The sequence below is a fragment of the Corythoichthys intestinalis genome, chromosome 7, assembly GCF_030265065.1.
Source record: "Corythoichthys intestinalis isolate RoL2023-P3 chromosome 7, ASM3026506v1, whole genome shotgun sequence".
Lineage (NCBI taxonomy): Eukaryota > Metazoa > Chordata > Actinopteri > Syngnathiformes > Syngnathidae > Corythoichthys > Corythoichthys intestinalis.
The window spans coordinates 37,749,284-37,771,849 of record NC_080401.1 but is presented as its reverse complement, the minus strand read 5'-3'; the positions used below and the strand labels follow the sequence as shown (position 1 = coordinate 37,771,849).

The window sequence follows — 22,566 nt, the reverse complement described above, 5'->3', positions numbered from 1 at the left end:
GAAGGGTGTGATCCATCTGAAGTGGTCGGTGTAGTAATGGGTCATAGTGATGCGCTCATATTGGTAATGGCTTAATTGTGTTATCAATCTCATCCAGATGGTGCTTTAGCCCCACAGCTCTGGCCCTGCGACTGTCAAACACCATGCATTCATGCGGGAGAAACTCTATACTTTCATCTGTTTTGCAAGCTCAAAATGGTGAGTTAGCTCTAAGTTTGTGCTAACTAATTCGTTTCATGCCATCATTTGACAAGTTAATTAAGTTGAAGCTTAAGGGACCAAAGGAAGGCATGCTGTTAAGGTGGATTACCCAGTGGTATGCCTTTTCTGATAGAGCCCTCCTCTATATCTATCTTTCCTTTTCTCTGCATTATCTTGGTACAACCACATCTTTCTTCTCTTTTTCAATGGTCATCTTGGAAGGAGTCGCTAAGATAAAAGTGAACAGACCTGAAGAGTCCTTGGAAAGCCAAAGGCAAGAAGAAGGTCAACAGGCCTACACAGAAGACCTGTTATCATCTGGCTAGCATGTTATCAGAGAACCTGCAGTAGTGTTTATTTACAGTTATTGCTCCCTCTGGGTGCACACTTCAATGCCTGGGGCTGATTGCTCTGTAATGAGTTCAGGAACACTGGGAACCGATGTGGCAAGAGAAACGAGAGAAGCAAGAAATCACTGGCCAATAACCAATAGGTCAGTTTGAGGGAAAAAAAGCAAAAAAAAACGAAAGAACAACAGAAAATGTGACATATTGAAAAGGCAGAACAACATGACATACAAAAGAGTAATCATTAAGGGTGAAACGGTACATGTATTTGTATTGAACTGTTTCGGTACGGGGTGCTCGGTTCGGAACGGAGGCGTACCGAACAAGTTTCTGATGTAATATAACCCTTACTTTTCGAGGCTGTGAGTCGATCGGGTTACAGTTTCTTTGTGTAGATTATATTTACTCCGTCTTCTCTCGACTATAATGAGGACCAACACAGTAGGACTGTGGACAGTATAACACAGAAACGTCAACGGCGCGACAACGTGGCCGCTGCGAGAACGCAGTGAAACGCGGGTGTTAAAGACAATCAGCCAATGCACACCAGTCGCAGTGCGGCCACGTGTTACGCGTCCCAGAAGCGGCTCAACGCGACGCACGCGAAAAGAACGGCAGAGTTTATGATTTGAAGCGAGACGCAGCCCTCCTGCGTCAATACTACTAGCTAGGATCGGGCAGACCGAAAGTCACTCGTGTAAAAATACGGTGGATCCGGTCGACTTTCAAACTAATATGCAATCGTAACCCACTTTTTGAGTCCATCAGATCTCTTGAGTGGTAAATCGGGGCACAGTTGACTTGTCTTTGTGGATTTACTGCTGTCTTCTCTGCTATAATAATAATCAACACAATCAATACAAAACCCTCCTACCACAACAAAACAAGTAGGAACTAATATTCATATAGGAACTAAAGTTATACAACATAAAATATAAATGAATACTACATCACCTTTGTAAAATATAAACACATAATAAAATAAATAATATCCCATTTAAATAAAATAAATTGAAATGAGTTAAAACACCTGTAATGAAATAATAAGAATAATACACAGAGCCTGCTTACACAATTACATTTATTTATTAATTTCTGAGTGGCGCTTTAACTTGACAAAATCCACCAATAAAGTTTTTGAAAACCGTTCATAAGAAAAAAAAAAGATTCATTGAGGCATTTCATTTGTAAAATATAAGTTAAAACCTTTGTCATTGGGATTGCTTTTCTCTTTAGCACAGGACTTCTTTTTTCTTCTTTCTTTCAGAAAGAAAGCTGACCAATATGCAGGGTCTGAAAGGCAAATTGTTGTTGGATTATCTTTAAATACCTGCTACTTTTTGAGCAGAATTCTAGCTTTGTACAGGCTAATGTTCCTATTGTTGGAAGCACAAAATGTGTAATAAACAACTAGCTCATTTATATTTTGCATTTTGTTTTCTTACTGGACCGAAAATGAACCAAACCGTGACCTCAAAACCGAGGTACGTACCAAACCGAAATTTTTGTGTACCGTTACACCCCTAGTAATCATGGTTCAAAATATTATCCTGTATCACACCACAGCTGTAGAAGAGAAAGAATTTAGACAACATTAAGTTAGTTTCAGAATCAATTCAAAACATAAGGTCATGTCTCCACGGGTGTCAGTGTACAGAGGTAAAAGATAAAACTTTCCGAAGTGTTCTATTAACTTCAAATGAATAAATTTAGTTGTCATGACAACAGTCTGAAGCGCAGTCATTTTATTCCCGACACTCAAAGCCTTTACCCCTCACTGTGTCCGCACTATTGGATGGGCGACAAGTAAAAAATCTTTTGATGAATTGTTTTGTTGTATCATATAGTAAAGCTTTTTCTTAGGTTTTTGACACAGGTTTGGGCCCACATTTTAGGGAAGCATGTTCAGTATTTGTTTATTTTTACTTTTTAATTGCTATTCCATGCCATTCTCGTGGCTGCCCGAGACACACTATTTTTGGCCATGCTCACGCTAAAGCAAGTCAGGTGCAGATTATGAAATAGGTGAGAAACCCAATGTCATTTTTGTTGTCTACTAATTAGAGCCCATTAAAAGTGATAATTTGAACCAAAATGACTGTCATCTTGTCCTGCAAAGTCCGCATATTAACAAATTTGAAGCCAAATTATTATCATTTATTACATCATATTATCATTGCCAATCAGATTTTTCATAATGGGTGTCATAATGACACTTTCATTATATTCTTAGTGTAGAATTTGTAGCATGCCAGATTGCCTCCAAAAATCTGAACAGGATGTGCTTTTATTTTGAAATGTTCAACAGAAGTACGTTTGCTAAGCCACTAACTGTACGCTTTATACTCAGTAAAAAAACAAAAACAAAGTGCACTTCACTGTTTGTCATGCATGTGCCATCAGTAATTGATTTTTTTTTTTTTTCCCCGCACCATTTGCAAATGCTTTAATCCAGCGACATGTTTAAAGTGTCATTTTTTAACCGCAAAGTGCGTTGTGGAGAAGACTGCCAATGCTTTATAGCAGGCTAAATTGGTTAGCACATTGTTTTTTTCCATTAGCTTCAATTGGCAACGTTAACAATTTACAATGTTTAATATGGATTTGTTTCCTTATTTTGTATTTCTGAACTTTAATTCTATGGCGTGTTGATGGCCAATAAACATCTGTGAAAGCTACTGGAGTCTCATATGCAATCAACACGCACGTGTGCCGAGTGCACGCAGCACATGCAAACACACGCACACAAAAATGTATGCACGCATGCACGCGGTGATAAATTGCAGCCGGGAAAATTACCGCCCTCATTTTTATTTACCGTGCGATAATTTGACTTATTGCATATCATGACAGGCTTAATATTCACAATACGTGACATTTACTTATTATACGAGTAGTTAGTCAGCTTCAAAGTTAAATTGTACCAATTCATTTTAAGATATCATAGATGTACCTTTTTTTTTTTAGCAACTAGTAATGTATTTTCCATATTTCTTTGGTAAATTGAGCACCAAGTTTAGGCTAATATTTTAGCTTGTTTGTGCTAGTTTCAGCATGGTGAACGAATGTTATGGGAAAAACATTTGGGCATATTTTATTACGCAGCACGTGCTTTAACCTGCATTTGGACTGTTTAAAACATGTACTCCTTCATCAATGTTTAACCCAAATTGTTAGAAACCTTTATTTTTTATTAAGAATAAAACCTTTCAATTTTTACAGACGAAAACTGTTTTAGTATTCATCGACTAAACCAAGATAAAATCTTTTTGATTATTTGCCGACAAAAACTACACAAAGACATTTTTAAATGACTAAAATATTAATGTCAAAAGCAATATTGTTATGAAGACATTTTTTTGTCCAGTCAAGGCCCATTTGTAGTTGCCTGGTACACCAGACTCACCGCTGTTCCAGCTATTGAGTCTGGCCACCATTCAGCAGATACAGACAGCGGAGTGGACCAATCAGCGATGGGCAGATGTGATGTTAGTAAAACGACGAGGGCAGGACGAGGGACTTGCGCGCGGAAGTAAACATACGAGGAGAGCGGAGTTTATTCAACATGGCTAGCGCGAGACAGACTGTTGTCAATGACTCGTGTCGATGTGTTTTTGGTAATTTAAAACTGATTTTACCGTGGATTGGAACATATTCTCGGCTCTCCTGTTCACCATCTGTGTTGTTGTGGAGACGACTTCCGACGCGCAAGAGTGACGTTGCTCGTTAAGAACACGTCACGCAAATAAACGAATCTGATTTGTCGACTGATTTTGTACCTGCTCAAGTGGCCGTTAATGGGCTGGTTCCCGGACGTTTCTCTCAGTGTTTGAAAAATACAGGGAGAACAGTCTGGCCGTGCCAGGCAACATTTGTAGTGCTCACGGTTCGACATTGATCAAAGTAGGTGTCAAAATATCTAGCGAGATCCTATTGTTGTTTTCACAAACTTAAGCAACGCAGAATAAACATTGTATTATGGAACTGTAAACAATTAGGATTCAGTGCGGTTCTAATAACATTAGTAATAGCAGTGCTAAGTACCGATCCAAAATCTTGAAATACAGTTTTACAAAGTCAGGCAAAACTTTAGTTTTATTATTAATTTGTTGTTGGATAAAATATACCACAAAAGCAAATCCAAGCAATGACAGATTAATTCCCTTTTATACGGAGGGAAAAAAGGAGATTATGAGACATAATTAAGTAATTCAATTTAGATGTTCTTCATCAGACACAGAAACGAGACATTTTACAGTCACGGTCGGAAATCCATAACGCAAAGATGTAGAATAAAATATTTTAATTATAGGATCAGTCTGACTTTGTATTGCATTCTTAGTTGCACTACAAGAATTTGAACATTTTCCCCTCAACCTGTGTAACTTTTACAGGGAAAATATGGATACATCATTATTAATCATCCTCTTGGAAATGTCCATTAAAAAACTGACTGCGAACATTTGCTGACATTTGCAAAGATGAGGTGCTGGCTTGGTCTACAATGTGTTGCTACTATCCGTGTCATCAACAATTAACTTACATAACACCACGGTTGTTTGTGCTTCTTTCTGGCAGATGAGGTCTCTGAGCGCCACAGAGCCAATGTGTTTACTTCATGATTAGACATGGCACAATAAAACAGGTCGAAATGTCAGGAAGGATTATTGCACTATTTCATTTCTCTTTATTCTGGTTTTCTTTCCATCATGCTGAAGCACAAAAAGTAAGCCCTATTAACACCCATGTGAAATAGTAAAACTAATTTACCTCTATGAATTACATGAGCACAAATGAAAAATGGCTAACTTGGTGATGAATTGAATTGTGTTGCAAGGGCTTTCGTTTCCAAACTGAAAAAAAAAAGGTTTTATCTAGCAAACATCATAAAACACTGTATCGTGAATACTGCCGACGGCTTGCCGACAACAAAGTCTTTAATGCAGACTTGAGGTGCAAAAAAGTAATAAATTAATTGCGAATGAATGGTAATCAGATTAATCGAGAACAATTTTGAAAACTGATTAATCCTTCGGAGAGATTGTTTAACATAAAACAATAACAATAATGAACTAACATATGATGGCAAATGGCCAATAAAAAGTATCAATCATAAGCAACGATCTCGTTGGTAATACTAACGCATCTCAAATGTATCTTTAAAGAAATCCCCTAGCTTCAAAGAAAGAGTTGAGGGCAAAACTGTGAATAGCGAAGAGTGGAAGGAAATTTTGTCAATTGAGCAGTGAAATTTTCCTGCTACTGCCAAGGAGATGTAAGCGAGACCAAGCTGCCGAGAGTGCCACTCAATACATCACGTCAGGAGTACGCCCTCACATTCAGATGAATGGATCTTCGTTGTAAAGCTCTCAAGAGTCGCTGAGCTTCAGGTATACATTGTATAAATACATATACAGATAATGATAAATAAAGAACATTATTTTCCCTGAATCACATCTTAGTATACTAGACTATTATAAATTAGGGTAAAAATACTTAGCACATAAAGCCGCTATATGACTGACATGTTGTCGAACAATATGTTAATGAAGTCATCCAAATTTTGATTCTTGATTTTGGGAGCTTTTTTGTGAAACATACTCTAAAAGAAGCAATAGCCTCAACAATGGGTGATAAGAAACAAAGAATGCAATAAGAAGAACATGCAGTGGAAATATTAATATTTTTTATATAAATCTTCAAAGGACACTCATTTAATCATAAATATTCTATTTTTTGTCTTTTCTTTTAAACTTTTATTTTTAAAAAATAAACAAGGGAATATACCTTTTCTCTTTTATTTATTTTAATTTCTTTTATTTATTAAAACAAAAAAAAAGTGATTTCCACGTATGAGGACAACAGGTCTGTAAGAATAAGTTTTTTTTTTTGTTTTTTTGGTTTTTTTTTTAATGACCAAAAATAGTCACTTGCCCTATAAAGGGTTAGGTAAACAAGATGCAGGTACATTGTTGGTGCTTCAATGGTACACATGTGTTACTTCTATTGTTTCCAAATAAAAAGCATTTCCAGCACCCCTGCGACCCGCGTGAGGAAAAGTGGCATGAAAAATGAATGAATGAATGAATGTTCCAGACAGAAAGTTGAGCATCAGCCTGGTATAGATTGGGTTTGAATTTAGAGCTTCCATTCTGTTGCTTAGTCTCTGTGATTATTTTACAAACCATTCTTAATTCTTAATTTACCCCAAAACACAGATACAGTAAGTGAAGTGTGTCTGTTAAAGTCTGATAATAAAAGTAGAATGGCCAAAGGAGACTTGTTGATGCTGCAAATGAAGAATTTATTTTTACATTAACTGTTTCAATAGCATAGCGCCCGCATGCTATTTTTAGACCATGATGTCACCATTGTAAACCGGAGGTGGGTCAAAATAGAAGCGCCCTCGCATACAACCCATGTTAGTCCTGCTTGTTTTCTACCTGTAATCTTTCAAAAAAGAACATGCCGAGTCAACACTGCTACTATGGAACTTGTAGGATGTTTTCTTCATACGTTTCCCGAAGCCGAAAAAAAAAAATGTGGAAAAAATGTGAACAATGGATCAACTTGTGCAGACGTCCAAAAGACCAGTTTAACGCCAGCAAGGTGAAGCCATTCACGTTCTTATGCAGTGAGCTTTTTGTTGGGGGCCATGGTCCTACAGAAGATGAAGAGGTAAGCCATTTTTATATTTTTACTTATTTTTTAGCGTGGCGCTTTGCCGTGCTGCTGAAAAATTTAAAAGTGTCGTTGACTGTCACTGAGTAGCATTTGCGATCGCTACACCAAAATAGCCATATAAATTACCCCAAAGAACAGTCAGAGACGTAAGACAACCAGAAGATATAATATATAAGAAAGACAGGGCATGTCTGTCATGACAGGGCTTGTTGAAACAGGAGAATGTCACTGTCATTGTTGTTAAGGCAATTCACACAAGAAAAAGGTGTCGGTAAAAAAGCTACCTCTGGATCAGATCGGCTCTTTTTCAGCCCTCGACACTCCCATCTCTTTCAATGAACATTGTATATTCTTTGTATTAAGCCTGAACGACATATCGTTTAAACATCGCCATCGCGATGTGCGCGTGCGCGATAGTCCCATTGCAAGCACGTGCGATATATATATATATATATATTTTTTTAATCCACATACGCCTTGCTTTCTGCTCTGTGCACAGCCTAACACCCTCCCTCTCCCAGCTCTTTGTTCCCCACAGTCACTGCAGCACTTGCTTATTAAAGTTAACGATGCTCGTTGTCTTTGATCTTGCCAAAGAAGCGGACTTCAAAGCGGCGCAATGTGTCAATTAGGGCTGTCCCAAACGACTAATTTTTCTCCCGATTAGTCAGCCGACTATTTTTACGATTAGTCGACTAATCTAATAATAATTATTATTATTATTTTTTTTTTTTTTACTAATTTAGCAATGACATTTTTGTTGACGCTTATCAATTCACAAAAACCATATTGAAACACTTAAATTATTTATTAAAGTACAAATAAACACGTAAATAACAATAATAAATCACAAATAAACAATGAGTTCAAATGCTGATAGAATTAACTAATGTAGCATCCCGATTGGAAAGATGGTCTCTTAAACTGATGGTTTACAACTTTTATTCCATCCTTGATGTAAACACACTGTAAGAGCTACGGTGCACACAAATAAAACAACACAATTAGAAATTAACAAAAACTTTTCACCTTTTTCCTTTTAAACCTTATTTATATCAATGAATTGCCTATATGAATTGCCTTTACCTTAAATTATTACCTTATCATTGACAATCTCTCCCTTGAGTGCAATCACTGTATATACTGTAAAAAAAATGACTTTTTAACCTTATATAATTTTCTATACCATAAAATAAACCATAACATGAAATAAACCTTTCAATTAGCATTGAGAACAATACTAATAGCACTTATAGGCCCATTGTCAATGAAACATCATTATTTAGTAAGGCGACAGCACCCTCTGGTGTACAAAAAATGAAAACAAAAAAAAAGTTACAAACTGGGTGGCTGACGACGCTTGAGGTATTTATTCACGGCCGACGTGCAGCCAAGCTTGGTATTGAACAGACAGGACAGAAGAGTGTACCCTCCTTTGTTTCTTTGAAATAAGTCAATGTTTTGGACACTCTGGTGCGCTTTTTTTGGCTTTGTGCCGCTTTCCCCGCTTGCATACAGAGCATCCGACATTCTGAACTTTCCACGCATATATTTTTTAACCCTTCATTAACCGTCGACGGGATGTTGTGCTCGTCGACAGATTTACGTCATCGATGACGTCGACTATGTCGACTAGTCGGGACAGCTCTAGTGTCAATCATCGTTTGACTTGTTAAACAGTTTGTGCAAGGAAGCCACGCTGGAATGAATGTGTGTGTGTGTGTGTGGAGATGTTGGAGACATATAAAATATATGCCAGAAGTGATCATGAGGAGTTTGAAATTTCTACATGGCACTCCAAGAGTCACAGCTAAGGTAGATAAACAGAAGCATTTAATAAAGCCAAGCGTTTTTCTACTACAGTACTTTATTCTTGTTCAAAAATGATTTGATTGGACCGTTATGTTTAAAACTGATCATAATTATGACATTTGAATTGCTTAAAAACCAGAGATTTTTTAATCACTTTTGGGGGAAAAAGTGAGAAAAAAACATGTCTTACATGTATCTATTTCCAATGCTAAATCTGAATAAATACATTGAGCACAAAATACACAAAACAAAAAAAAAAACAAAAAAAAATTGAGGGGGTGCGCTACTTCACGGTTTTTCACTTATCGTGGCGAGTTCTGGTCCCCATTAACCGCGAAAAACGAGGGATCACTGTACACTGTGGTGATGGTGAGTCATCCAAAGTCTTTCCAAACAGCTATTCAAGTCATCTAGTAAAAATGTATTTAAAATATATATATATACAGTATATATATTTTTTAATATCGCAATATCGCAATATATCGCAAACCCCCCAAAAATCGCAACAATAGTTTTTTCCAATATCGTTAAGGCCTACTTTGTATGTTCTTCCATCTCATTTGTACACTACTTACATGCATTTAGCATTAGGGACAAACGTGAGCTTGACACGCTTACCAACAGTTGCTAAAGTCATGAATATTGATGAGCAAAAGTTATGTGTTGTGTGTGGTACACCATTCAGACACAAGGAAGATTGGGGTGCCACTTTTTTAATCTCTTGTAGTAGGTGTGGATTCTGAGATTTCAGTACATGAGTGACAAATGATTGTCATGTACATTATAAATATTAATGCGCACCATGCTGCATTAGTGACAGGAACAACCACCCTCACTTAAAAAAAAAAAAAAAGCTGTTTAAAATGAGAATACCGTTTTTTAAAACCTACTTCATGTGTTCCTATCCGTCAGCTATCAGTAGCATTATGAACATATGTCGATTTTAACAAAATGTGATTGCAGGATATAACATGGGCCATGAGAGAATCCATAACTCTTTAAGTGTGAATGTGTTCAACACAATGTTGTCTGAATTTTCTCAGTCAGTGACTCAAAGAGTGCTATTACACAGGTTTTCAACTTAGACAAGTAAATCTATTTCCAGAGTCTCAAAAGGCCTGGACTCGTTATTGAAGCGCAGCATAAAGAGACTAGCGTGTGCATATCTGTTCCCCATTCGGCCGTATAAGTTAGGTTCTATCGAGTGAATCGATTGTAAAAACAGATGAGTCTATGCAAGGTGCCTATCAATAGGCCCTATTAAACATTTGTCACCCCTCGGGAATTTCTATGACCAAACAAGTCACTGACAGCCTGCTGCAGTCAGACTAATCAGCGAGTGTTTAATTACATCTGCAAAGTCCAGAGGTGCAGGAAAACAATAACCCTGCTCTGTCAGTGTCATCCTTTGTTGAAACAGATGGCACTTTAGTCAGCAACATCGAGAGGAAGCATTCACAAAGAATTTGCGACTTAGACGAAAATGTAAACAGTTTGAGAATGCAACGGAACAAATGTGACAAGTCAAGATAAGAATGTCATTTGGAATTCCCTCTAAAAATAATTAAGGTTTTCATATCACTTTAAGGAATCTTTGCATTGTGAAACAATACCCAGCACACAATGACTTTAAATTTGCAGCTTAACAAAGTTTCCTCGCTACTTTGCATTTTCTTAAGTGGAATACAGTATAAATATCGATCTGCACCAGCTAATCTGCATTTGCATGTTGGGTGGTAGAAAATATGCACAAAACGTTGTCAAGTAAAAGACAGCAGTTCTGATTATCATATATTTGCTATCTAAAGCATTTCATGGCTTCAAATGACCTGTTGGTTGAGACTCCCACTATATGCAAATGTGTAGTCCATCAGTGGCTTGATCAGCATATGGCTGACAACAATTTGAATTTAGCCTCGTCTAAATGTAAATTGGGTTTCATACCTTTGGCAAACAGCTTACATGACAAGTGTCTAAACATTGGATATTATTTTGTCAAATTAACTCTAAATGAAATCTTCACCTTATGAAATGATGCACTTGGTGGTCCAAGAGGTAGTCTTTGCAATGGCCACTCATTGAGTTTTAGGGAACATTTTTAAATTTATTTTGAGCAGTGTTGTTTTCGTCAACGATGACGATAACGAAAATATTTTGTCAACGAACAATTTTTTTCATGACAATGACGTCCAATAACGCGCTGTAAACGTGTCTTGGGAGACTAATACATAACGAGATGGATGCCAGTTGTCGTCTCAGGACACAAAAACGAGATAATAATTTGCCATAGTTTCAGTCATAAATTCACAATATGTGATCATTTATTATTGTATGTCTAGTTAGAACGCATTTAGCAGCGTTCAGTCGTGTCACAAATGTGACGTGCAGCACCCCCGCCTCCCACCCCTCACCAGGCTTAAGCGTGTTGCCATTCCTCCAGGCTCCTTTTGTGAAATGTGTCAGATATTGCTGTCGTGTTGCCCAACGACAGCCCTAAAACATCACTGCTCTAGAGGAGATCTGCATGGAGGAATGGGCCAAAATACCAGCAACAGTGTGTGAAAAGCTTGTGAAGAGGTACAGAAAACATTTGGCCTCCGTTATTGCCAACAAAGGGTACATAACAAAGTGAGATTAACTTTTGGTATTGACCAAATACTTACTTTCCACCATAATTTGCAAATAAATTCTTTAAAAATCAAACAATGTAATTTTCTGTTGTTTTTTGTTTTTGTTTTTTTTACATTCTGTCGCTCATAGTTGAGGTTTACCCATGTTCACAATTACAGGCCTCTCTAATCTTTTCAAGTAAGAGAACTTGCACAATTGGTGGTTGACTAAATACTTATTTGCCCCACTGTATGTGCTCATCTGTCATGTTCATTCAAAATTGTTGGAAACCTTTCATTTATTGATTTATTCATGGACTAAAACTTTTTAAGTTTATAAACGAAAACATTTTGAGACTTGTCAACTAAAACAAGACGAAATTTGTCTGAGTTTTCGTTGACTAAAACTAGACAAAAACAAGCACATTTTGAAATGACAAAATATGACTAAGACTATTAAGGATTTTCATTCAAAAGACTTAGACGAAAATTAAAACGGCTGCCAAAAAAAACACTGGTTTTGAGTTTAAGGGAGCGTCTTTGAGCATGTTTTCAAACTATTATTCAACTGTAACAATTTTTAATCATGTCAAAGATTGCACACTCTGCTTCAGAATAAATTAAGTGTAAAGCAATGAAGTCATAAAAAATGGTTTTCAGGACCTGAGAACTACATCGATCTTTCTGTAGGCCAGCTGCAGCAGCTCCCTTGAAGGGTCATAGGGTCTACCTGTCTTGGTGTGGTTCTAGATTAATTTGGCTTGGTTTTGTGTTTCAGCACTTCAAAAACTGACAGAAAAAAAACATGTTGGGTTTATTGAGGAGAAATGCTTGTCTTGGTTGTCCCTAGAGACTGATCCATAACTTGTAATGACATCTGGTAAGGAGTGTAAAGACGCTAGCCATCGGCCATGTTAAAAACTGCAGTTCCATCCAATATTGAAACATCACTAATGTCAGTAGAATTTGTATGTAATTTCTAAAAACCTTTATGGTCTCAAGAATACATATCCACTGCAGGTTTAAAATTTCAATTCCAAAATCCTCTATTCACACTGAGCAGCAAACATTACCAAAACCAATGCAAAACATTGTGGGTGCTCGTTCCACTCTTAACCAATAATGCTTATATCTTGACCAACAATGTGAGTTGTGAGAGACAAGTGACCTCGCCAATTTAAAGAAATCTATACTTTGTGTGCCTTCGTTGTTTTGAGGAACGGAGAGTATTCATATTTTTTTAACAGTAATATTGGCAAAGATGTTTTTAAAAATCCAATTTTTTTGACCTTCGATGCTCAACAATGTGATTTTAGCCTACAAAATGCTAACATTGTTCAAACAAACAGTCATAATTACACAGTTTAAAGGTAAACATTCACAGTTTCTCCTACACATGAACAACTGATGATGATCTATAATTCATGCATATATGATAGGCTGCAGTCTTTTTTTTTTTTTTTTTAAACACTGGTCACCTTCATGCTAGATAAGACTAAAATCAAAACACACGTCAAAAGAAACCCAGACAAAATCAGTATAATAAAACATAAGCGTCTCCTTTCATTTGATGTGAGCGAGCAAACATCAACTCCTCCCCCATTCTAACTTTAGCGATGCATTTACCGGAGAGATATTAATATCAATTCCATAAATCATTCAGGGGATGCATCCGGAGCCAGAGACGTTATGTATATTAGCTGATCTCAATTTGGGAGCTCAATGCCCATTAATCAATGTCTAAGCTCCTCTAACATGTCATTAGTGGAAATGGGAAAAACTTGGACAGAAAAATGTCTAACACTGTTATAAATTGGAACATAGTTCTCCATTTACAATACATTCATTATATATGTATGTTTTTTTTTAATTGCTCTAAGTGCATTAGGTAGGCTATAAACATATATACTGTATATCAATGGCAGTGATCAGCCAACTGCTTACAGATTCTAAGTATTATTGTTCTGTCTCCTTGCTAATGAGAATGAGAGAACATAAACACAAAAGGTGCTGCATGTGAGAATTCTACTAACAGGAAATGTCAGAGCATGTAAATACAACACATTTAATGAAAAGAGTTTGTTAGGTAAGACATGAGGTTGAGCAAATAAGATTGTGCTAATACATGCAAATAATAATGGTGGTGGGAATGAAATCAAGACCTCACTGTCAGCTCAAATTTGAATAGGCAGCCAATTCAGTGAGGCAAACATTTGTGATCTGCAGTCAAATATATTGGGTAAGCGTGTAATGATTGTTCCACCTGCTTTATGTGGAACTGCCTTGCAGGATGTTTTCACACATGATATAGTATGTAGTATATATTTTTCACAGCTACATATTTCATAAAACCTGATACTGCAATATTTGATATTGATTTGGAACCGCCCAAGTCCAACACAATCCATTAACGTAGCATCTGAATTCTTAAGATTTCAATTATTTTTCATTGGAGAAATGACTAAAATGAAAGGAATCTGTTCCAGAGTGTAACCATTGTCATTATAAAAACTTTAGCAACTGTACTGGCAATCTGAAGAACCATTTCAATCCTGTCCTAACTATAAAATGAAGTTATGAGTTTCACAAGTAAAACAATAACACAACCTCTGTGCAAAAAGTACAGTATACATTAACGTCTGCATTAGAATTTTACTGGTTCAAATTATCAGTTTAGTAACACATAAAATAAAGCATGTACATTTTTTTTTTTTTTTTTAAAGTCAGATAATTTCATATTAATATTGTAGGACCACCATACCAATGAGTAGTGTACAGTTAGTGGTATACTGTAGTATGTGTATATGTGTGTATGTGGTATACTCACCACTCTCAAAGCAAGCATCAAAAACCAGATGTCCTTTTCTGGGAGATCCTGAGTACCCCGGTGGGCTCACCGTCAGCTTGTTGACATTCCCCACCAAGGCCTCCTCGCCTCCAGCTTCCATGCCTACACATATATTAATTGAGAAAATATATTAATGCATTGAAATATGGTTGTAAATGTGTTTATTGGTATGTTAAAGCAAGGTATTATAATGTAGCCTGTTTCTGATTTTGGTTCACAGTTGTCTGAACTCAGAAGCAGTTTACTTTGATTAAACCTGCATTCGATATTTGTCAAGTTATGTGATCAAAGCAATGCATTTTTTTCCCTGTTGAAAGACAGACTGGGTTATTTCAATCTTTAGCAAACTGTTAATAAATCCACGTAATTTTTTTTTTTTTTAATGTTGTTTTTTTAGCGACTAATCAAATATAAAACACGGTATTCCGCAAGTAAGCTGGTGCTCTTTTTCTGTACCGCTTATCCTCTTGAGGGTCAACGGGGTGCTTGAGCCTATCCCAGGTAACGATGGGCAGGAAGCGGGCAGCACCCTGAACTGGTTGCCAGCCAATTGCAGCAGCGTACTACATTCAACTTCTATTAAAGATTCAGGCCGTAATATTATTTTTGTTAATGTTTGTGAAACCATGTAAATTAAAGTCAAGGTGATGCCTAGAGCTTAACATTTTATTTGTAAATTTACACTAGAACAAAAAACTAGGCATTCTGAGAAGTAGGACTAGGAATACGCTACTGTTACTATGTATATATATATATATATATGAAGAGGAACGCAATTTTAATCTTCAAAGATGCCCTTTCAAACTGGCTGGAGAGGAGACAGTTAAAAATATATATATTACCATAGAAAATGACACCGCTTATTAGTTACTGATGTTTTCATGACTGGTTGACTAATTTTGGCAGCCCTACTTTCGGAAAGAGTTTTTTTAAAAAATGCTGTTTGGGTCAGCCACACTATCAGCACTCACATAGTCACATTGTTTTATTTATTTATTTTTTTAGCTAATCTATAGATCAGTATCTACAGATCACGCTAACAGATTATCAGTATCAAAATCGGCAGCATAAAGGCAGGATTGCCCCTAAAATATACTCCTATATGGTATGTATTTTACCCACTAGTATTGTACCCACTAGTCCCTACATAAGATTACACTGTCGTTCAAAAATTTTAAAACACCCGAATTTATCAATTTTTTTGAAAAAAATGGGCTGTCAAACGATTAAAATCTTTATCGAGTTAATCACAGTTTAAAAATTAATTAATTTAAATTAATTGCAATTCAAACTATCTCTAAAATATGCCATATTTTTCTGTAAATTATTGTTGGAATGGAAAGATAAGACACAAGACGGATATATACATTCAACATACTGTACATGAGTACTGTATTTGTTTATTATAACAATAAATCCACAAGATGGCATTAACATTATTAACATTCTTTCTGTTAAAACCCCTTAATGCCTGGAACATGAAGCAATTGTCAGAGAATCCCAAAACTTAAAAAATAAGGTCCTAATTGTACTTTTTTCACATTTGTAGAAAAAGAAAAATCAAAATAAATATGAGTAATAAGCGCTCTAATATCTATAACCCTTGCTAAATCCAGATTTTTTTTTTCTCATGGAACCTACAGATGCATGTGTTGACTTGCATCCATCATTTTATTGATTTTATTTTTTTCATTTCAAAGTTCTAAATTAGTCTCAAAATAATGAAATTCTGAGTGTATCAAATATGATACACTAGGCTAAAAGGGGTTAAAGGGATCCACAGATAGAAAGACTTGTAGTTCTTAAAAGATAAATGTTAGAACAAGTTATAGTAATTTTATATTAAAACCCCTCTGAATGTTTTCGTTTTAATAAAATTTGTAAAATTTTCAAACAAAAAATAAACTATTAGCTCGCCATTGTTGAAGTCGCCGAGCGGTGACGTCACAGCCATTCTTCCACAGTGTCTTTAACTACATAAGATAGTGATTGAAATACACCACAAGGTGTCAGTGGCGAGTTTTAAATTACTTAGAAATCAAGCCAATGAGTGTGTTTTGTCCCTCGACTGACACCGTAGGTTCCTGTTTTTTTTTTGTTTTTTTTTTATATAAGACTGGGTCTATTGTGATTCACGTTCATTAGAGTGCTGGCTTCACAACGTATGAGACCACTGATAGTTTGTGTATTGTGACTAAGTATTGCCATCCAGTGTATTTGTTGAGCTAAACGAAATGTTTGAATAGAGATTGACCAGGTCTGAGTAAGTTTTATGTGTATTTAGCATAGCTATTTTGATTGGGAATGCCAGTTTTTCTTTTTGTGAATATTTTTTTTTTGAGAGATAGGAATATTATTTTTGCTTTTAATTTATTTGTGCTATCACTAAATGATACTTATGTGTGTTGTGAAGGAGTTGCCGAAGCTTATGCCAATAAACGGCGCGGTCCAATGAACGACTGTGTCCACTGCCTTTCTCTGCCTCTTAGCTCTCAATGTCAAAAAAACGGCGTCATTGTAATCTGTTTGAGGCAATGCATGAGTGGGTCATTCCGCGCATGAGTTAAATACGTTAAATATTTTAACGTGATTAATTTTTAAAAATTAATTACCGCCCGTTAACGCGATAAATTTGACAGCACTAAAAATATATATATTAAAAGTCCATGTATTGAACCCTCATCTATTAAGGAATACTAATTAAACATTAGTTGTTACCTAAGACACAAAGGAATGAATCTCGAAACCAAAAAAAATGACTGGAATGAATTAATTCAAGTAGCCACCTAACGCAAATACCCAAGAGACTCTCAACACACCCATAGCATTCTTTCCACACAGGAATTCAATGCTGATGTTCTTGTTTTGGTTTTAACTTCTGACAGTTCACAACTTGTCTATGCACTTTCAGACTATTGGGACTTGAACTGCGTGATTCCATGCAGATTAGGGTGACCATATCCTCCATTTAAATGCCTTGTCCTGCATCCTACGCAGCCTCAAGCAGGACACTTATTTGTCCTCCTCTTTTTGGAGGAGCACACTCGAGTATGTTCGTGAGTGTTCACTGCTTTAACAGCAGCTACAGGTAGGCATTTATTTAAGTTTTTGTAAATTTAGCTTGCGCATTTCAAGCCATAAATATTTTGCATTGTGGCACTGCATTTTGCAAGAGAGGTGCATTGACAAAACTAAAATGTCATTGTGTTGAAAAAAAGTATTGTTGTGGGGAATAAGCTTGAGTTCCATGTTGAGATTGTTCTTTCTTCACTGAATGCCAAAGTGGGTCATCCTTAAAGGGATCCACGGATAGAAAGACTTGTAGCTCTTAAAGCATAAACGTTATTAACTTGACGTTTTTGTTTTTATACCATTTGTAAAATTAGTTTAACTAGTGAGTCGCCATGTGACATCACATGGTAACACTGCCTGGCTTCCAAAGTATCACTGTAGCTGTTTAGCCCTTTCAATTTCAAGGGGAAAAGATATCGTCATCGCACACAGCATATAATTGTTTGCATTAGTGTAACACATATATAGTCTAACACATACATATGGTACAGGTTCTCGTAGGCACCGTCTAACTGTTTGCATTACTCTAACACGTAATATAATTAATCAGGAAATAGTATCATTTTCATATTTACGGTAGGACTACACTACTAATATAAAATAAATAGCACACCATAGTTTAATGAGAAGAAACAGAAGAGATACACAATGCCGTCTTATCACAAGATTGACGCACCAAGTCTTGCAATCAGCTCTCCCAGCAAACTCCAAGGACAAAGCGCTTTGTCCTAAAACAAGTACAACCAGCCCGGACAGCAAAGTTGATAGCGGGCGTCCCAATCCGCGCATGAACCTAACCCGCCTGAAACCGGCCACAGAGGGGATGACCCAAAAGCAACGCCCAGAAACGCCTTCAACAAGGCCCGCCTCAGCAAAGACTTTAAAAAGACTGGACACTGAGATAACACGGATTTTTGCTGCTCGTAAACATGTAGCCTTGTTTTGGATCCAGAATTGTCCCTCCGTCGTCTGTTTTTGCCTTGTTTTTACCATTGTCGACGAATAAATTGTCAACCTGTTTTCGGTGAGTGTTCTTCAAGCTTTTAAAACATGGAGTCAGTACAAAGGGTTAAAATAAGAGGACGCGCGAAGTTCTGCCTTCCCGGTCGGCGCGCGCTGAGGCAGCGTCAGCCGAGTTTGTTTTGGTTGGTGCTGTTCCTGGGTGTGTCTGGGCCGGGGGGGCGAATTTCAACTAATTTGAACCCGAGAAGAACATTAATGAGCCTGACAGCACTGTCGGTATTTAACAAAATGAGCAGCAGAAGCAAAATGAACAGGAAAGACGGGATGAGACTAGACGAGAGTGGGAAAAAAGTCGTGTTCTGCCAAAATGTGCTAAACCGGCGAAACATCTACAAGAGGCAAATTTGACACCCAAAGTAGTTCCGTGCGCTTTCAGCTTGTTTTGTTTAGATGCATACAGACAGAGCATACTAAAGATGCCTTAAGAAATTACTTAATCGTAGTAATATCAAATAAGGGCGGTTTAAATATGCTACGTAACTAATGTGGTCAACAGATCAACAATCTGCTTTAAGGCTTTCACAAGAACACAACACTTAAAAGTATGACAGGGAAACACATGCAAAAAGTATGTTTGAGGCAATGAAAAGGTAATAAAAGACTTAATAAAAACACAAATAGTTAGTCCTAGCTGCTTTTAACCGATGAGCTCATGTGTTGGACGTCTCGCTGCGTAGAAGGAATTGCAGTTACCCGGTAGTATTCGTCGAGTGACAGTGACAATCTACTAGTGATGCACAATAACGCATTTTTCAATCGATACCAATAACCAATAACTTCCTCCACCTTACAGCCGATATCCGATAATGTGAAGCCGATAATTCAATCAAAAGATATATATACAATTTTAAATTATACACAAGAGCAAATGTTACCGTGCAAAAATAGAATTTATTGCTACTTTTTCCACATCAAATGTGAACAAATAGTACATTTCAACATCTAAACAATGTATATTAATATCAATAATACTTGCAAAGGAAATACTTAATTGCATAAAAATGCCTTTAGGAGGGGTTGAGGCGCCGACGCAGAATTGGACACAATTGCGTAGATTGCGCACATTTGGAGGCTTAATCAAGTATATGATTGTCGGATTGCATTATCGGTTGATTTTTTTTCCCATTTGGATTATCTGTTTGGTGTCATAATTGCCATTATCGGCCGAATATTATCAGTAACCGATAGTATTGTGCATCTTTACAATCTACGTAATCACCCATATATCCATTGTGCGTCTAAAACATGGCACCCTCCGTAGGTCAAAACGTAATAAATTTTATATATTTTAAAATCAATGGCAATATTTTATGTTACATATTTTGGAAAAAGGCTTATTAGAGCCTAAAAGTCTTTAAGGCCGAGGTTTCCTTTAATGATATGGAAATGGCCTCCTTAATACATTTTTTTTAATAATAATAAAAAATAAAAAACACTAAAACGTCTGACAAGTAGTGCAAACATCAATAATAATCTATAAATATTAAATGGTTGTAATTATTAACCCTGAACTCATCCTTTCAAACAGTAATTGTGGTCAAAAGTTGCCCATTTTGAACCTAAATTTATATTTTAGAGGACAACAGAAGTGAGAAGTAATCTAATTAAAGACCCATGTTAATGGATGGTGTCAGCGAAAGGTTAACATGTGTTGTCTTGCACTTTTCCGGCGTGAGGTCACAAAATCTTGCGAGCAATACAGCACCTGAAACGCCGAGCTAATTAAGGTCTCAGCTAACCTAGCTAGAGTTGTCCCAGGACCAAGACACCTGCTTTCCTGAACTGGACATCTATTCAAAAGCTAAATGTATGGCAAAGTATTCGCTGGTGTTTGGCCCGACTTTATTATGGTAAGCGAGAGTTGCAGCAAAGCTAGCTTCCAGCATGCAGGTGACATCATTCTTGTTTACATCCGTGAGCTTGCTAGCCTCAAAAGGTTTGCAAGCTAATGTGGAGGCACGTCGTGATGAGGAAAAGGATCGTGGTTGCACGCGAGTCTTTCGATTTGGGAAAACGGCACCTACGAACGAACTAAGTAGGAAAGGAGACTAATATTTACACACCAGCCTCAGCGTCTTTCCCGGGGTTTTCCTCCATCTTCTTTTCCATTCTGGCACAGAGCAGCCGACGCGCTCCCTTTGTTGCCACGGCAACGGAGCAGGCGGCAAAGGGAGGGAGGCTTCCAGTAGGAAGTACTCAATGGGCACACCCTAAACCTGGGTTCCTATGAAGATACTGTCATGATTTCACGCAATAATCATTTAACCCTTTAATTGGCAACTGACAGTTTTCGGTCATAAAAATAAAATTAGATAAAAGCTTAGCCTCATAAAATCCTGGATTTCAATGTGTCCACAATATTGACATTTGGTATAGTCAGGGGTGAAATTGGCTAGAATTTCTTGCAGGAACTCCCCAACGTGAAGGTCGCCACGGAGCCAGAAATTTTGTTTATTTATTTATTTTCATTTTTTTAGGGGGGGGGGGGGGGGGGGGGGGCTCCTAAACCTACTGAAATGCAAAGAAAACTGTTTTGGCACCGTTATTTCTACACATACAAAAACTGATTTTCATTCACAATTGTGTTTTTTCAATGATTTGCAAAATAAAATTTAACAAAAACAGCTATAACCACAACCTCCATATCCTAATTTTTATATTCGCTCATTTCCTCACATACTAAATGCCAAATCTCAATTTTAACTACTTAAGAACATATGATTTGTATTAAAATTGAAGTTAATGTAAACATTTACTTTTGATTTCTTTTATTAAGATAAGTAACATACAGTACATCCAGAAAAATACAAATGACTTATATTATGCGGAGTGAAATGGAATATATTTTGAAGATCACGCAAACTTTGACTTTTTTAAATCACAAAGGAAATGAATAAGTAGCCTAACATAAATGAACAAGTAGGGATGGGAATCGAAATCCGATTCTAATTCGGAACCGGTTCCGAGTGTTTCGAGGCCTCGACATCACAATGAAAAAGCCTTAACGATCCCTTTAACGATTCCTAAAGACCCGTATTGCGTCGTGACGTGTCTTGTTGTCCAGACGCATCAAACTAGCATGGCGCCAAGAACCACTCGCTCCAAAGTTTGACTACACTTCACCAGGAAAGAGTGTGAAAATGAAAGGTTGCGACTGGTAAGCACGAGCATTGCAGCCATAAACATCACAATGACAGCACGTAGGTTCAAACGCTCGAAAGTGTGTCTTCACTTCACGAGGAAAAATTACAACAAAGCGACTTGCAGTCATTGCAAGGTGGAGATTTGCTGACTTTATTCAACCATCACTTGAGGGGGGAAACTAGGAATAGAAATGAAACAAATCAATTTCGTCCCCAATAACAAACAGGTTTGCATCAACGTAAATCAGCGATGATGAGCTGCTAATAACAGTAAGGTTAGCATTCGTTCGCTAGCATTAGCACATCGTTCAAACCACTACACAACTGGATTTAAGTGTCCGATCGCGAGTGGAAACACAACAACAACAACACAAAAGATGATACATACAGGCGTTGCCTCTGTAGATATTAACATTAACGTTGGCTCGTAGAAGTGTTTCCCTCTCTCACTAACTCGCCCACTCACTTGGATGCGGCATTTCTTCTTTGGGTGTAAGCGCGCTCTTCTTCACGTGAGCGCGTTCTTCTTCAAGTGAGGAAGCGCAAGGGCGCCCCCACTTGAGCGTGTAAGCGCCACAAAAACTAAAAGGCATGCAATTCAATGTAATGGTAAAATAATACACGTTAACCCACAGTCCCCAAACTGCGGCCCGCGGCCCAAATACGGCCCGCCTCCACATTTGGTCCGGCCATTTTGAGTTTTTTTTTTTTCTCAATTGTGTTATTTATTTTCTGGCCTTTTCCTTGAAGAATTCAGAGAGGGTTATTTGGTTATTATCTATTTAATTAATAGTGTTTTTATTATTAATTATTATTATTATTAATAT

At 37.0% G+C, this 22,566-nt stretch overlaps 1 protein-coding gene across 2 annotated transcripts in view; it reads right to left on the bottom strand.

Moving 5' to 3' along the window:
* The window catches only part of agbl4 (AGBL carboxypeptidase 4), a 754,546-nt gene extending 732,209 nt beyond the window's left edge, over positions 1–22,337 (bottom strand). Inside the window, exons 1-3 of one of the 2 annotated variants that reach the window (XM_057841339.1) lie at positions 22,128–22,337; positions 20,660–20,820; positions 14,481–14,603 (exon numbers count right to left, since the gene is read on the bottom strand). In XM_057841339.1, the coding sequence (XP_057697322.1) occupies positions 14,481–14,603; positions 20,660–20,705 (169 nt within the window). In that variant the 5' untranslated portion in view covers positions 20,706–20,820; positions 22,128–22,337. Of the gene's footprint in view, positions 1–14,480; positions 14,604–20,659; positions 20,832–22,127 lie in introns of both variants that reach the window. The other variant, XM_057841338.1, reaches the window with a different exon arrangement.
* Positions 22,338–22,566: the final 229 nt, after the last annotated feature.